Genomic DNA, 18,558 nt, shown 5'->3' on the forward strand with positions numbered 1-18,558 from the left:
TGAATCCACCTAGAACCATATTTTTGGCTGAAATTTTCATCGATACGCAGTAAAGAATTCGGTGTTACTGTCTCTGGTGTGAGAAGTTAAACGTTCCTTTGCTAAAATTAACTCTTTCGCCCGGAGTAAATTTTTATTTTTTACACCAAACTGTGTTAATTAATATGTTCATTTTGACACCATGGCAGTGTCAATTTTCACTCCACTCGCTGTATTTCACTCCGGAATAAACTAACGCCGTACATTCACATCGAAAAACGGTGTGGACTCAGAGTCGAAATCCAAAATGTGATGTCAATTTTTTTTAATTTCCCCCGCGGCGTGACCTCAGTGTCATTAATAAAATGGGAAAAAGTGCGGCGCGGCGCTCATACCGCGACCAACTGAGTGTTAAAAATGATCGTCAGCTCTGAAGTTTGTCCATAGCATTTTTCAAAGTTGCGTTCAACTAAATTTTTGTTCCTATGAAACTCAAAACAAAAGCATTCATAAAATGTTCATCACATGTAATTGAACCACTCACCGACTTTATGGGGCTGTCTACTCTCTGGTACACGATTAACGTTTTCATCAAGCAACGTCATTGGAGGTTTCGTAGCTGCAATTAGAGGGTTTTTATTTAAACTCATTAGAGCCAGAATCATGTCCATTACAGAGATCGTTCGAGACGATTCAACCGGATATTTTTAGGAGTCATGGGTCTGGTGACATTCTTGCTACTTCCAACACTAAAGCACTGACATTGGAATTTATTATCCCATTTTCGTGTCATTCATTCTGGAACTACATGGTCAGCGTGGTTACAGGGTAATCATATCAGGGAAAAAAAAATCTATAAATGAGACTAAATCGAAAATAGGCTGAAACACACCACGAGCCACCATTCCAAATCCGTCCGGTAATCTCTGCCGAGTCCGTCTGTCTGAAGGCCTCTCGGGGCGAGGACTGTGCCTGATTCTCTTCCTTTGTTCACTCATATCGACCTCTCTCAATTAACATCTGCTCGAACGTACAATGAGACTTTTCATCGGATTATGAAAATTTAATAAGAATTTATCAATGCTCAGACGCGGGAGAACACGCAGCGACTACTAAGGGTAAAAGTAAATGTAGATTTTCCGTTATAGGTGGATTGCAGCGCCACAAAAATGCCTGGCAGACGTGGGAAAATAGTTGGAACGAGAGGTCTGGGTTGGCAAAGATCCACGATATTTGGCGGAATGAGCGCATTCATCAGACAGATAGTTTTGTCATCAGTGTATTACCTAAATTTAATTATTTTGTTTTTCGACAAGTGTTCGTGTGATTGATTTCTTCATTGTGGGCAGAGAAGAAAGGAATTTTGCTACACAAGGAATTATCTCTATTGTTTAGGAACTTGATCTTAACTTGAAGTGTCTTAACGATAGGGAATTTTCTTAATGAAATGTGAAAAAGAATTTCTAAAAGAAGTGATAGGTCTCTGAATCTGAATACCAAAGCTGTCGTCCGATATCCGAAGAACATTAGGGTGAACAGTCCAATTGCGGACCCCCCCCCCCTAATTAACTGAACACTTGAATATTTTATCAGATTTCTGGAATATGTACCTATCTATCGAATCAATTTTGTAAAAAATCAAGTCGATATTTCCATCTATACACCCAAAAAAAATTACTTCTCACCAGAACAAACCGGTACTTGGGGGAAGTTCACTTTTGAAAAGTACTAAAAATACTCGTTCCAAGTACATTTTGTGTCCTTGGGTGAAGTACCACATCTGCCGATCGAGCAGACATGGTACTCGGAGGAAGTATTATCATTACTTATTGCCAGCACTTTTAGTACTTTTCACAAGTACCAAAGGTACTAGTGAAAAGTAAAGTTTCAACTTTTCTCAAGTACTTTTAGAACTTAATTTCAGTATTTTCAATTGATTATTTTATTGAAAAAAAGTGAGTATTATTACCGGATAGAATGGGCTTTCCCACGCATTTTTGTAAATAGAAATGTTCAGCAGAAGATATTTTGTAGGAAAAAATCAATAGATTGCGATTTTTATGGATGCTTTCGAGAATTATTATGCTTTTCAACCTACAAAATTTCAATTTTGTTGAGATTTTTATGTTTTATGTTGTTATCAACATTTAAAAGGCTTCGAAAAATTATTTTCAATTTCTTTTAAATTTTGTTACTCACAAAACGGGAATTATTTGGATTTTTAAATTTTTGACATTTGGTCTTTAGAAAAAGTAATACTCAACTTATATTGAGTTTATTTGGTACTTTTGAAAAGAACCAGCCAGGTACTCAGTACAAGCAATGTTTTTACTTGTCCCAAGTAACAAAATACATGTGACAAGTACTGAGGTACTTTTCACCAGTACATAGGTACTTGACGCAAGATCCTTGCATCAAGTTGTTTTGTACCTTCGAGGAAGTACAAAAATGTGCCTTTTCCCCAGAAACCCCTTGGTACTGGGTACAAGTATTTTTTCTACTGATCAAAAGTAATTTTTTTTTTGTGTATGATATGAGAATATATATTTGGTAGTCTATCTGCTGTTTCCCGCTCAATAATGGAAATAAACCCTGCCAGCTGCCATTTTCAGACATTTTGCGACAAGTGAATAGTTAGATGTGACAGTGTGACCGCTAATGTGCCGAAGGAAGTTACTTATGTCATGAAGACTAGAATTTCTCAACTTACTTGAATTTGCAATGAGGAAATAAATATTCAGTACCGATTGAAATGCATTGCAAATTTAAGGATATATTTATCTGAATTTTGCTGAATTCTATCAATTTTCATGGAATAATGAAACTGAAATTTACATTTTCCATTCATTTTTTCATCAATTCGTCAATTTTTAATGATGAAACTCGTTGAAATTTCATTGGAACTGTCACTTGATAACAATTTCCAGGAAATGTAGAAGGGTTTAGGACCACAAAATTTTGAACAGTGTAAGAGAAATGTTGGTAAATTTCAATGGGATGATTCGAAAGTAAAAAAAAGGCTGAGGAAAATTAGAGACAGCAACATTTGTCTTTAGGAGCTTCACTTTTTCAATTTCTCAACCGCGGTTTTTAACTTCCCGATAAGGAAAGTTATTACAATCTTTTGTTTTTAAATTAGGATTGTTTCCCTGAAGTCTTCAACTTTTTCTCTCTGTTTGCAGTATCTTTCCCCGTTTTACCCAAAAAACTGCAATTTCATTAACGTAAAGTTCTTCTGTGAAACCTTATATTCTCAAAGATAAACGCTTGTAAGATTCTTCCGCTTTGTGATAGTCCAAGGGACGCTAGAGAGAGAATTGTAGAGAAGACCCGCAGAGAATTATTGAGCATATTGGAAAACTTCCGCATATAAGGGATAATACAATTCCTAGAATGGACTGAATGAAGTTTAATTGGAGTAGACGACTTGGATTTCTAGTCGAGTGATGCCATAACAGGTGGAATGAGATTCATCTCGAGAAGTTTGACTATAATTTCTGATTCACTTCAGACTGTTACGAGAATGGCGATGACTACACTGTTTGTCTGAAATGAATGTGATTGACAGAATTATATTTTTTCTCAGTGTAATTTTAGTTTCGTGATGTTTAAGAATATTTAGTCAATATCGGTAAATGTGTTTTTTTTATGGTCAAAGAAAATTCTGTAATTTTTTCGGCTGAAATTATTTATCACAAAATTTGACACTCACGCTAATTTTCGTATTAAGCATAGAATTTTTATTTATTTTTTTCTAATTTTTCAAGATTTTTTTCACATTTTAATCTTTTTCGGAATTCGAATAGCTGATTTTCTCATAAGACTCTGTGTTATTTTGGCATTCATTAATTAATTATCATCAATAATACTTGACTAAGAATTGAGCGCTAACTTAACCAGAATGCTCCTATTCTTATTAAAGATGTTTAACCAGTGTCGGTAAATGGTCGGTACTTGTGTTTTTTTTCATGGTTAGAGAAAATTTTATAATTTTTTCGGCTGACAGCAGGACATATAAAACTAATTTTTCAAACGTTAAAAAAAATCAATCGCAATAGTCTCGGCAGAAATGAATAAATTAATTTTTCCTTACACACGGGCTCTTACGAAATTCATGTTCAAATCGATAATTCACCTAGAAGACTCTAAAAATAGAAAGTAATGTGTGAAATCATACTGAATCCAATGGCCAGAGAAAAATCTGAGGTACCCGGACAAAAAGAGGAAATATTTGAATGATTCTATCCCATATAAGCGCATGTTAGTACATGCATTTGGTGCATTTTGTCTACTTCATTTCTAAATAATGAATATGGATGGAAATTTGTATCGAAGTGAAGGGAATATCTTCATGTCTCAGTTTTAAAAAAATCATTTTTTTCCAAGTACTTGCCATTTTGGATAAACATCCTTAAAAATTCTTCAATTCCTTCGCGAAAATCGAAGATTACTATTTTCATGATTATTTATTCACAAAACGTGTGCTGTTGTAGACCACGTGCATATGCGTGTGATTAGATAACGTTTGAGGCCAATCATATGAATGCGTGAAGTTTGATATGCTTCTAATGAATAAATTCATGGAATGAGGTACATTGAGGTAAACATGAATTTATAAGAAAGCGGATAGTGATTAATCACGTGGTTATAATGCTCTGATTTAAAGCTGTTGAAAACTATTTGATCAATGAGTTGAATAAACTCTTCAAATTATTGATCTTCCTGCATTCGGTTCCACTTTAACTAGTGCTTAATATTGTGCCCCAGGACAGCGATAGAATCTCTCTTATATCGAATGGTAATTAGCCATGTCTCCAAAAATTGATAACAATACCCTTTTGATTCAACGCGGAGAGAATTAAATAGTGAATATCACCATGCCCATAGGAGAGATTGCTATGGTAAGATAGTAAAGGGGTAGTTAATGGGCATTACCGTGTCACATGGTAATGCTTACTATGTCCGATGGTAATGGTTACCATGTGAATTGAAAAGGGTCCTATGAAAAAAGAAAGTATATAAAAAATAACCGGTTAAAATTCGCGACTTCCTGTTGATGCGTTCATAAACTCAAGACGCTCAAGGCTTAAGCTCTTTAAAAAAAAATTAAACGAATGAAGCTCTTTATTGAAAATTTTTCTATTAAATTCTACAATATTTTTGTTCGGAATTTATGTATTTATTCAAATAACAAAGCTTCGATTATATGGAATAAAAACAGCATTCATTAGAAGTAGATAATCAATTAGAAATGAACAAACAATTTATTTCATTCAAAGAGAGAATTATTACACATCAATAAGTTCTTTTCCTTCGCCATCTAAACAATGATTCTATGTCTAACTAATAGAGTCTTCACGTGTATGAAGAACGCATTTGTTTAAATTTGTAAAATTATTCATTTGATATGAATCAAAATGCAACTGGAAATTTAATTTAGGTTTTAATGGGCTTTATTAGGACATCTCTGAATATAGTATATTCCGTTACGAGTGCGGAAATGAGTTTTTTGGCTCGTGGGAGGTTTATAGCACGAGCCGAAGGCGAGTGATATAACCCCACGAGTATCGAACGATATTTTTCATCACAATGTGTGGAAAAGGGACGTTTTAGGCACGCAAAGCTATACTTTTTCGCACAGCGTGATGAAAAATCTATTATTTCATTCAAAAACATCATTTCTCTTACAATAAGAAAATTCTCGTTCTTGAAGTAATGATATTTCTGTGTCTAACATTGATCTACTCATGTGTCATTCAATTATTTAGAATAATCTCATTATGTGTCATAGAACATTTTACGTAATATAGGAGCAAAATTTTTATGACATTTCAATTGACGATAGTTCTATGACATGAAAAATAGAAGAGAATATTGAAAGAAGAATTTAAATAAGGAGAGAAGCCATTGGAAAGCAAATTGCTAATTTATGAGCAACAATAACTATACTCGTTTACAAAAAAATGCCATAATCCACTTGTTCTTGTTATGAAATAGGATTCACGACATAATTGGTTGGGGTGAAATCTCTAGACATGCTTCTAATGAATAAATTCATGGAATGAAGAACATTGAGGTGAAACACGAATTTATAAGAAAGTGCATATGAATTAATCACGTGATTATAATTCTCACATTCAAAGCTATTGAAAACTAGTTGATCAATGAATTGAATAAACTCTTCAAATTATTGAACTGATTTTCCTTCATTCGGTTCTATTTCAGCTAGTAATTAATATTATGCCCCATGAAACCAATAGATTCCTTCTCACCCTACTTCATCCCGAAACCATTCCAGCGCTCCCAGAATATTATTTAAAATTGCTCCATCGATACTCGGAATAAGAAAAAATAAAAAAATATACATTCGAACATTCCCAGTATTTACATCAGCAAATATTGGAGCTGTGTGCAATTAGAGTGCTGCGACTGATTGGTTTCATATTCATTTCACCGAGTAATGTACGTTTAATTAACGGAATGTATTGATCCACGGAATCGAGAGGATGTGAAGTACATGATTCGTTAATGAGATAAAAAGAGATGATTTACCATTGCATCTCTCCACTCGTTTGAGTTGCACTGTCCCAGTGCAAATATGATATGTATAAAATATCTTGCCGAATCATCAGAACTTATTGGAAAATATCGATATGAAGCCCCAATCAAAGGCCCACCCAAATATGTACATGAAAAACCAAATTCAAATATAGATGGAGATGATTCGCGTAATTCCCTGGGCTTCATTTCGATGAATTTGTAATAATTCCACATCCCTTTGACATCATTAATTAAAAATACGAAACAAATATCCCAGTAAACAAAAACTAATATGAAATTCCGGAAACATAAATTATCATCCCCTCCAACTTTGACGCATTCCCTTCCACCAAGTTCTCTAATTATCAAGACTTCAATAAATCGTCTCCCTTAATACACAAACTTCCAAAACTAGGTTTCTGGGTATTTATTATAGTTCAGTGAGATCCCTGCGGTAGAAATATAACCCCAGATTTCAGAATTAATTACACACTCTATATCCCACGTAATTTACGGGATCACATGTACCGGGGAAAAAGTAAAGGCGCAGGGATAAGGCTGAGAACAAGAGGTACTCAGTACAGAAACGGTGAATGGATCTATGTATTCTGACAGATCGAGGAATCTCTTGATAGTCAAATATGATTGAAGTGACGATTCGATGTTTATAGATAAATCATTTAAATTGTTCAAACTTGCGGATACCTCATTTTTTAGGGATGGAATCAATTTCTAGTAAAATTCTGAATATGAATAAATTAGTTACAATTCCGAACAAGTGATTTTTATGGTGGAAAATTGATTGTTTATAAATTATTCATAGAAAATGCTCGTAGTTTTCAAAAATTACTATTTTTTAATTATTTCGTGTTCCCCCTAAAGTAGACTTTCGAATTTTTTTCCGATTTTTAAAATGTTTTCTAACGGTTCAATATCGAGATTCAAATTCAGAGATGCAGTTTAAATAATAAAATCACTGTAGAATGTCCGAAAAACTTAGGGCCAAATGGGGCTCAAATGAAAGCTCTGATGTTCGACTACAAAAGTAGAAAAGCATTTGACTGGCGAAAAAATAGCCAAAGTTAGATGCTCATGATTACTTCGTTCGTCCCTCCCGTTTGACCCTTAACACCGTTTGATCCTTGTAACTACTCTCTTCCCGTTGAAAAATGACCGGAACCATAGGTATCTTATAAAAACGCCACGGAACATAAACATTCGGGAGGCAATAAAAGTGCCGAGAGTGGGGATAGGCCTCGAGTGATTGGACATTCACGATTTAATTGGTTGGGGTATTTCTCCACATCATTCAAATAACGAAACGATAATCGGGAAATGTGTCAAATCTCCATAGAGAGAACTGGGCGAGCACAGACACATGAAATCGTCCACATTTAACGATAACTATTCATTAAAATACATCAGCAATCATGAGTAAATCAATTGAATTCAGATTCTGTATACTTCACTTTGTAACAAATTTTTGAAATCCCGTCTCATCCTAATTTGAACAGAAACATCTCAGCTAAGCATAAGGCCACTTACGTCAATGTCTTTCTTCCTGCAAAAAACATTACCAGTTTTTTCATACTGTTGCACACTTCCAGCGTTATGTGGCAGCACCTCGCGCAATTTTTACGATAGAATAGAATGAAAATAGTTCGTAGTGGAAGACTACGTCATTCGCCGACTTCACAGCAAGTCATTGAAGAGGAGAATTAATTGGTGTTTAATGCGTAGGTCCTGTTCGCTACTTACAACTGTTCAATTGTAATATTATCGACATTGAAGACCACAATAAATCACTTCGGCTACACTGATAGAAAAAATTATTTGTATTGAGGTGTTTCTTTCTTGAAAGAAGTATTATGTACTTGAACCAATTTTAAATAAATAAGATTTTACGGTGAATAACAATTATTTTTCCCTGAGATACATTTACTTGAATCAAATAAAACAGTCCTTGGCGTCAGTCACATGTATTTACCACAAAAATGGAAAAGTTCTATTTTTTTTTAACCTAATATAATCTCCAGTCGAGAAATTTTCTGATTTCATGAATTGATAAAAAATTCGTACCTAGGAGATGATTACACTGAGGAATCAATTGAATGTTGCTTTCTCGAATGAAGCCGATGTTTAAATTGAGCTTTCCGTACATCACATTGAATGAAATTTGTGATATCCAAGTTTGTGTTGAATTGCCGTAATCTGTGATTCTGTTATTGTAAACTAATGCGATTTTTTAATCAAGAAATATAAACTTCTTTCAACTCAACGACATCTTACTTCAATCTCAAAGCTTTTTCCGCGTAACAATATTCATCCTGATTCGATATACGAAATGCTCACTTCAATTATAATTCACTTGGAACAACGTATGATCTTGTTGATTGAGATAACACCGTATTTAGTCATGAAAATAATTTTGATTTTTGAGTAAACCAACAAATTTGTGGAGTTAGCAAACTTTTGGCTAGAATGAAATCAAATACTCTAATTATTGCGACAAATAAAAGGAACTTCAATCCTAGAGAAGTTCGATTTCTCCCACTCAAATGTGTCTCAAGAAGAGATGACTGGTATTCACTATGAAATCATGTTTATTTGAAAATTAACAACCAAATGATAGTTGGTTCAAATAAAATTGTCTTGATAAAACGAATTTTTTCTGTCTGTGTAATTTAAATATCCTGATAGAAAAGACGAGGGGATGCATCTGTTGTTAAGGATACTTCTTAATTATTAATCCCATTTGTTAACGAGTAAAATTAACTAGTAGTGTTAATAGTTCAGAATCATCGATAACAACAACTAAATCTTTCTATCACTGTAGGAAGATATGCAATAGAAATGACAAAGTTGTTAAGGATATCCAAGTACTTTAGCTATTTTTGCCCTAGTGAAATGCTTTTTTACTTTTGTAGTCGAACATCAGGACTTCCATTTGAGCCCTACCTGACCCCAAGTTTCCAGATATTTTACAATGATTTTATTATTTAAATTTTACAGGTCTGAATTTGAATCTCGATATTGAAACCTTGGAAAATATTTTTAAAATCTGAAAAAAAAATAGAAAGTTTACCTTTAGAGGAAGATTTATGAAACAATTTAAAAATTGCAATTTTTTTTAAATTACGAACATGTTCTATAAATAATTTACAAGCAATCAATTTTCCACCATTAAAATCGATTTCATGTGTAAAAAAATAAGGTTTCCGAAAATTTAAATATTTTCAATCATTTATTTATGAACAGCGAAGGCTTAAAAAATAATAATTCTGTGATGTGAATTTAGGGGTGTTCAAATATTTTGAAGTCATGCACAAACTCCTTCGCACTTGAAAAACATTTGTATACATAACCGTTTAATATTTGACCTTTGCACCCCTGAAAATGCCCTAAATTGAATCCTCTGCTGGCGAATATTCCGCTAATTTCAGCTACATAATTCTGTGCAAAATGTAATTAGAATGACGCTGAATATTCATTTTTTTCAAAATTTCCTCACGCAATTTAGTTGACAAATTTAACGATTGAAAATGGTCTGCACCAAAAACTGTAACAGATACTTGGACATCCTTAATATCTGAGATAATTCCCCCTTTGATGTAACAAAATGAGAGGATGATGTGAGAGACATCACGTACGAGTAATTCTTCCAACTTTCTATCCCACAAATTACGGGTTATTATAACCTCAACATTACTCGGCACTTTTATAAATTCACAAATTCCGCGGATAAAACTGCGGAAAAGAAGGAGAATCAGTACGAACGTACGAGAGCCTCACAAGTGCCTTGAAAAATCATCATCGATTGACCGTGGGTTCAAGGTTAATCACACGCAAATGACACATATTTCTTTTTCTGAATGAAAAAACAGATTTCTCTCGCAATGTTATTTCTGAATAAATCAAGTAATAGTACAATGTTCTTAAATACCTCGGGAATTGTAATTTTCATGTGGCATTTTCGGTCACTGTCGATCTTGATAATGCGTCAAAATGAAACTGATGAGAAACTAAAAAAAATCAACACGAGAACAATAACTTGAGTGATACAGCTGGCACTTGTGCGATGGAATACCACATATGCACTGGGGACTGTGTGTCGTTGATTAACGGGGATTTAATCACGTTGGGCGAGGGCTGATGGAGTTGACGCTTCGATATTTGGGTTTTCAGGGGGTTTTTTACTTCGGTGACTTGTGTCTTCACGGGAGACGATTTTGAAATAAAAGACGTTTGACTTACCAACATATGAGCCAACGTAGTCGTCACTGTGTTTATGTTGTCTGATATCCGCCATATTGAAATTGGGAGGATGACGACACGTCCGCAAGAGGCGCCTCGGTAAAATATTGAAATCTCGGCCACTACGTGAGACAAGCGGAGCGCTTGGTTTGAATTCTGTGCGGTATGTTTGCTTTCGAATGGAAGCTTGGTAATCGTTCAAAATGAAGTTTTCAAATTTTTGTCAGGGTAGCTAAATATGTGGGCATCTACGTGAAAAGGGCCCACTTTGTCGGTTTGGAGTTACGTATATTCCGATAATCTCAGTGAGATTCCTCGCATTTTGAGCCCAAAATTAACACGATAGTATGAAAAATGACGTCGGTATAGAAGAGAAAAATAGTATATTTCGTAACGAGTGCAAAAAAGTGTTTTTTGGCGAGTGGGAGGTTTATATCACGAGCCGAAGACGAGTGATATAATCCCACGAGCTAAAAAACATTTTTTCACGAGTTACGAACAATATTTTTCATCACAATGTGGCGGAAATTGGACTTTTAGGCACGCGGAGCGTGCCGAAAAGTTCACTTTTCGTCACAGCGTGATGAAATAGTAGATTACACACCTTGGCCAGTAAAGTAAGGAATGTCTCAGATCACATGTAATTGTCGGCCGAGGCGAAGCCGAGGTCAACAAACATGTGATCTGAGGCTTTCTTATTTACTGGCCAAGGTGTGTATACTATTTTTCTGCTCGACGTAGCCGGAAAGTGGCAACTTCGTTTAGCGCAGCGGCCAGGAAGTTGACGCTTTCCGGCCGGAGGGCAGAAAAATCAGTTTTACAATGGTTTAAATGGAAGGTGTGAACACAAAAACGTGAATATCTCGCAAAATAAATGCGACAAAGTGGACCCTTTTCACGTGGACGTACACATATGATCTAAAAAGTTTAAATATGCGATTTTTAGATGGTGTCTGTATCTATGTATATGTGTGTACTTTTTTTTTCATTTTTTTTCGCAATTTTCATTATAGGAGCTTGATGAAATTTCATGAATTTTTCCATGGATATAGGCGTTAATAGGCTCTATTCATCGACAACAAATTATATTGATCGCATTTCGGTCTCAAGCAGTGTTACCAGATCGTGACGTCACCCCATTAAAAATTGTACAGGTTTTGGCTATAAATCGCCAAAATCTGGCAACCCTGGTCTCAAGTTTCTTGTGTTTTTTAATGTAAAATATCGGTTTTTGTCTCGGTTAGTCTCGTCTCGGTTTTCTACATATAAAAAGAAACATATAAAGAGAAACTGAAAACCGGGATGAGATAAATTGGTTCGAAGTTATTACGAAAGAAGTCGATATTGCGTATTTCGAGACTGAGACGGGAGCAAAGATTTCCATGTTTATTGAGACCGAGATCATCTCTCCAAAGTTTTGTCTCGTGATGTCTCGTGAAATGTACGGGGTCGATACATGGTATCGACCCATGCGAATATGAACGCTTGTTTTCAAAATTGATTATTTCCAAATCTATGAAGAATAACTGGATCAGACAAACAAAATTGAAAAACGGAATACTGTAGCTTCAATTAGATGCCGGTTTCATAATTTTCCATTCATTACAAATAATCGAATTGGAGTTGTATTGGATACACACTACGCTTGGTAACAGAAGGGCCCCGTCCGTGAGGGGTTAAATGTAATTACGAAAATTTAGCTATCTCCCTTAGATTCGGAAATATTCGTCAGAAACTCAAGTGAGAGATAAATCGACTTAAACGGTTTTACCATTTCGCTACTGAAATGTATTTTTTTTTTCATTCTAAGCATTCACACCTTACGACTTATTCTGTAACACATACATAGTTGAGAGTGGGGCAAAACAATTTTTTATCATCAATTTTTTTGTTATTGACTTTTGTTTGTCGACTTTTTTTATTATTGAGCGTAGTGATGAGAATAATAATTTTCTATTCGGTAGAGAAGACCATGCGGTGCGAAAAAATCCGAGCAAAAAATTAATTAACGTATAATTTCTTATGTGATTTAAACAGTTATTTTTGCCTGCATCAACAACCCATTAGAATAGAAAAACTTTATTCATTTAATTTATTGCATTCTCGTAATAACTTACGAGAATGCAATAAATTAAGTTATTTAGAATTTCTTTTCGGATATTCACAGGGACTAACTTTTGGATCCGATTATCTTGGGATATACTTTAAGTTCAAATAAAGCTTCTGAAATTTCGGAAACTACGTGAAACAAGCGGAGTACTTGGTTTGAATTGCGTGCAGAATTTTTTTCAATGCAACAATGAGACTGTCTGCACCAGGTAGAAAGGAGTTTTTTTCATTGTAAGCATTCAAAGCTTACGATTTATTGCGTAGCAAATACATAACTAGTTTGTATGAAAATACAAAAGAAATCGTAATACAAAAGAAAATACAAAAGGATTTTTTACGCAAAATCGAGTTATACATACGAGATTCGATTTAATGGAGTAATTATATAATTTGGTTTTCCCAGATAGCTCGACTCGACACAATTTTTGTTTGTGTGATGAAAAATAAAAAGTAGTAAAACTTCTAGATCAATGAAATTCAAGAACTCGTTTATAATGAGTATTCAATCTCAATTGAGGGTCAAAAGGAAAACAATGACATGGCACGGGGGGAATGAGGTAGAAATGAATTGATTTGGATTTGGCATATCCTGAGTGGGAACTCTATGCTGTATCGGAGCTTTATGATGAAGTGGATTGTCTTAAGGATCGGCTGATAGCTCTCGATTTTGCATAAGATTTGTGTCGTGGTATGAACCAATGGAAGTCAGTCTATTAAATTTTTACCTGATTTTTTAGCTCAAATACCCAGAGAGAAAAATCCTATCGTAAAAAGGAGAAAGAAAATCGATCTCGAAATATCTCGAAAATGAAACCGAAGCGCCACTACGTGAGGAGATGAGAAGTCGAATGCGTAGCACGCGCGGCCGATCTCGTTCACTAAAAATTACCAGAAAAAAAAAACGTAAGAATTACGTTTCGAAACGTAATCCGCAAGCGAAGTAAAATTCGATAAAAAGTGTGAGTCGGAACTGAAATTGTACGAATCGCCACGTAAATTCTACGATTTGTTCCGCAAAAATGTATCACCCGTCTGATGACTCCCCGCTATGGGGACAAGTCGTTCCGTAATTTTTCCCCAACGATTGAGAAATTTTTCGGAACGGAACGTAGAAATAACTCACCAGCTTCATAAAAATTGTTGAACGTTCAAGAATTTTTGATTTTGGAGGCATAATAAGTCGGCAAGTTTCTGTAAGATTTTACTTCTTCTGGAAAAATTACGCGACAATTTCGTACTTTGTTCGGTGATGAACCTGAGAATTCACAGAACGTTTTAGATTTCTTCTCTCCCATTCCTATAAAAATTACCGGAAAACGATTTCCCATTGCGGATTACGTGAATAGTTCCGTAATTTTTACTGAATATTTCTCTCCATGAACAGGATGAGATTCTCTTGTCCCGAGAAAATTTTCAAGTGGTAGAATAAGTCGTCCCACAAATTCATATAGTTTGCGTTGTATCTAGAATTTAATGGATTGTGAGAGTTCCCACTTTTCCAATCTGATAACTCATCATCTCCAAGGTAAGATAACCGGTACAAGTACCACTTCCCCCAGTTTTTCGACAGAGCCATTTTTTTCTCTCAGTGCATGTGACTGTCTTCTGCTAGCCTCAAAAAAGTGCCTATCAACTGGATCATCTAATTGCGAAATTCTTCTACGATGATAAAACTCATTTGACGATACTGAATGTTGATTTAGGGCTCAAAGGTAGCAGACATAGCCGTAGCTTGGTTTCGAGTCGCAGTGACCATGTCATTGTCTCTCGCCGTTTCACGTCGTGCTTGGCATTGTTAGTTTCTCTATTGTCCTATCGGCCATCATCCATTCCCAACCCACCCCCTTCTTCCCTCGCTCCTGTGTTTCGCCTCGTTCCATTCGCACACGCACTAACGCACGGATATATAAATGAGCTTTACAGCTATGTAAATACACGTAAAATAATCACCATCCGAGGTACACAAGGCCCTCAATGCAGATCACAATGATTTTTTACCGTTCGTTGGTGCGTTCGTTTAAAATTGATTTCAACAAATTCCTCGCAATCTAAAATGAATGAATTCTACGGTTAACAATGAATGATTCAATCATCGGGTGTTGTGAATTAGTTTCCGCTGAAATTTCTGCTTTCGAAAGAATTTAATTTTATACGAACAGTTTGGTGGGAATTTTCCGAATAGCTATATTGAATTCGATTTAAGGCAGCACGGACGAAAAAATTTAATAGAAAAACCTATCGAATTCGTTAGAAAATTCTGTTGAATTTCCATTGAACTGTTCTATTAGTTTTTGGCCGATTCTATTGAAATGTTCAATAGAAAATATTCAGTAGAAAAAGTCAATAGAATTCAATTTTTCTATATGAACTATTCTATTGAGATATTTTCTATAGAATTTCCTTGGGTCAAATTTTCCAAGTTTTTTTGTTTGATTTTCTTGATGAGAAGAAAAGAAAAATAGAGTGAAAAAAACTTAGAAAATTTGAGTCGAGCAAATTCTATAGAAAATATACAAAAAGAATAAGTTATATAGAAAAATCGAATTCTGTTGACTATAAATAGAATAGAATAAATAGAATAGAATGTTGAATAGAATTTTCTAATGAATTTGATACGTTTTTCTATTAAATTTTTTCGTGCGTGAGGGGGCGCGTAATGATGAACACTGAATGCAATTTAGGGGAAACAAAATTTCAGGTTTCAGGTTACACTGAAAATTCAGTATTTTCAGAATTTAAAGCCAGTGATAGGCATATCAATCAATAGAATTGAAGCTGAAGCTGAAAACCAATAGCCGTGTAGCCAATAGTCGTGGTAACTGTTTCAGCTGGGCTCTGCTCTGTGTTGATTGAAGCTGTCAATTTTTAACGTAAATCTTAAAATTTTTAATATTAAAGTAACCATCAATTTGTACATTTAAATTTCGAAATATTCTATCAACCAATAATTTAGGTAGGAAGATTGACGATTATTTGGATAATCGAAAATCAAGTACCTAAAGTTAGAATTAGTTTGCTAACTAAAAAATTACATTTCAGTATGTTGGAATTCATGCCTGAATACAAAAATTAATTTCTTAGTTTAGTTAAACATTTTCTCTTTTCCACCCAAACACTCAGGGTGACATTTATGGCCTTTCTTAGAAAATAGAGACGTGACGAAAAACAGTCCTCATGGTGAGTCACAAAGGAGAGGCTGAAGAAAATTGAAACAAGGGCCTTTTGTCAAATGGGTCCAGAGAGTGAAAACTCTCATGACTTTTAGTTAGTCGTCCTAGAGACTTCGTTGGAGAAAGATATACCTTCTGCGTGCGATCATTAAAGAGTTTTACTTTGAAGAATAAAACTAATGTGTTTTTATTGAGTATTCCTACACATAATCCAATACAGTATTATCAAATATTTTATTCACCATAAATAAATTCTACAATATTTTAAATTTGTTAAAAATAGTTAAACTTTGAGAAATATAACGGATAATTCGTTTTAATATTGCCAAAATCTGATATTATTGCCTATCCCTGTTTAAAACAGCGTAAAGACGAGAATTTCCAATCTAATATGAATATTCAGTGCCAAATCACATTGAATTTTTAGTGAAATCTGAAATTACATGATTTTGTCCCCCTAAATCGCATTCAGTGTCACTATTCTGAAATTTCAAGATTATAGTTACCGGAACTTTTTCGTTTTCTATTTATTTTCAGGGTAAAAAATGGAACTGAAATTTCCAACTCTCTTAGATTGTTCCACCAAATTCTGAATTTTCAATGACAAAATTCCTTGAAATTTCAGTGATAATTAAATTCGATAAGAATTTCCAAAAAGTGCGGCAGAAATTTCAGACAAAAATTTTCAACAATGTATTCCAACATAACCGAAAAAACTCGAATTAAGCAGCGCAAGAAATGCAGTGCAGAAATTTCCCCTCTAACCGAGAGTAAAAAAATGATTACGAAGCCCATTGAAACGTGTTATGATTCAAAAATACCAGAGTACATAGACCACCCCGAGATAATGATAATTACAGAGTGAATCTCCATTAGTAACTCGGAATAAAGTGGAGCAGAACGAGAACGAGAGGACATTGTGGATAAAATGGCAGGAGTGAGGCCAGTTGAAGAAAGAAAATGGATAAGCAAGAGGAGGATACAGAAAGCGATGAATAGAGGGGCTGAGTACACTGGGCAAGCGCTTAGGGGTGGGAGAATCGGAGGGTTGTGTCTCGGTTCGGACGGTCCGGGTGGACAGAGCATTTACATCATTTAATTTATGACCCTCTCTCGCTGTCCAGCGGCTAGCCTCTAGCACACCAGATCCGAAGAGAGGGAGTATATACGAGCGGCATACAGTCCGTGTCGTACGTGGCCACGATCACCACACATATACGAGTGTGGCGAGGACGCTGGGCGGAAGGGGGAATGGGGAGGGGAGGCACATCCTGATGATGGCCCACGAATAAATTTGCATATGCATGTTGCCGATGCGAATGTACGCGGGCAAAGAGCGAGCACTCGGGATAGGAAACTCTCTACGTTATATACGATGATGGCGCCTGAGGTGGTACATGAAAACCCCAATGGATGAAACTCTCCCTTTTCTCTATCTGTGTGATACGTTTACACGTCTCTCCTCGATGAAAATGGGTATGGGCCATTGTATACACACCTCGACCTTCATAAGTGGCCAAATGCCAATTAGGTCTCAGACGGCTTTATAAAGCGTGAGGAGGCATGGTGATGTGGGTTATAGTGTCTTAAAATGCTGAAGAATTTTGGATGTCCGTAATGTGCAGATTATAGGTATTTATTTTGGAAAAAAAGTGGGCAGGCGAGCTTTGCTCGGGCAGACCTATAGATTGTTAGTTTTTTTTTAGAGAACTTACAATTAGGAATGTGAAAAAAAATAAGAGTATTTCTTTTCATTTTCTGGAAGAAATGATAATTTTTCCTGAATTTTTTAGAAAATCCAAGAGTTTTCTTGAATGTTTCACGAAAGCCTGAATTTCAGTGTTGGAAAAAAATTTAAATTTCATGAATAGTTCGATAGCAATTTTCAGGAGAGTGCCATTGAATTTGATTTGGGGAGATAAGTCATGTAATTTCAAATTTCATAGAAAATTCGGTGGAATTCAATGACATTGTACTACACGGAGAAAAAAATACTAGAAAAATTACTCTGCTGGCACGGTAAAATGGATTCATTTGGACGGACTCGGAAAAATTACCGTGCCAGCACCGGAAAATTTGCAAGCACAGTAATTTTTCTGGTATTTTCTTCTCCGTGTAGCTTCTATTCACTTTTATTGAAGAGTAGGAATATGGAATGGATTTACAGTTTTCATTGATTTTCTCATCAAACTGTAAATTTTCAAGGACAAAATTACTTGAGATTGCAATGGAACTGCCAATTTTTTGCAGTTTTCATTTTTGCAAGAAGTCGTAGTGCTTCTATATTTTCTTCTAAATGTAATCGTTCAAATGGAAGAAAATAGTAATCGTTCGAGTTATACGCAATACAATTTCCCACTTGTTTGTGTTCTTGGAAGTTAATGAATTGCGTTACTATTTAGTGCATTAAGTACCATATGTAGTAGCTTTCTGTAAAAATTACTGAAAACTAGAACATTTTTTAATAAAATTTCACTGGAATCCAATACTTTTCGTCTCTGGAACC

General features: G+C 35.0%; 1 protein-coding gene across 6 annotated transcripts in view; it reads right to left on the minus strand.

Annotated features, from left to right (window-relative positions):
• LOC107038791 (atlastin) overlaps positions 1–10,826 on the minus strand; it is a 23,573-nt gene extending 12,747 nt beyond the window's left edge. The window contains exons 1-3 of one of the 6 annotated variants that reach the window (XM_015258067.1): positions 10,774–10,826; positions 10,463–10,541; positions 524–598 (exon numbers count right to left, since the gene is read on the minus strand). In XM_015258067.1, the coding sequence (XP_015113553.1) occupies positions 524–598; positions 10,463–10,490 (103 nt within the window). In that variant the 5' untranslated portion in view covers positions 10,491–10,541; positions 10,774–10,826. Of the gene's footprint in view, positions 1–523; positions 599–871; positions 1,116–10,462; positions 10,542–10,773 lie in introns of those variants that run through there. The other 5 variants (XR_001460919.2, XM_015258069.1, XM_015258068.1 and 2 more) reach the window with 5 other exon arrangements.
• Positions 10,827–18,558: the final 7,732 nt, after the last annotated feature.

This window comes from Diachasma alloeum, unplaced genomic scaffold (genome assembly GCF_001412515.2).
Source record: "Diachasma alloeum isolate Michigan unplaced genomic scaffold, Dall2.0 Dall_scaffold_00288, whole genome shotgun sequence".
Taxonomy (NCBI): Eukaryota; Metazoa; Arthropoda; class Insecta; order Hymenoptera; family Braconidae; genus Diachasma; species Diachasma alloeum.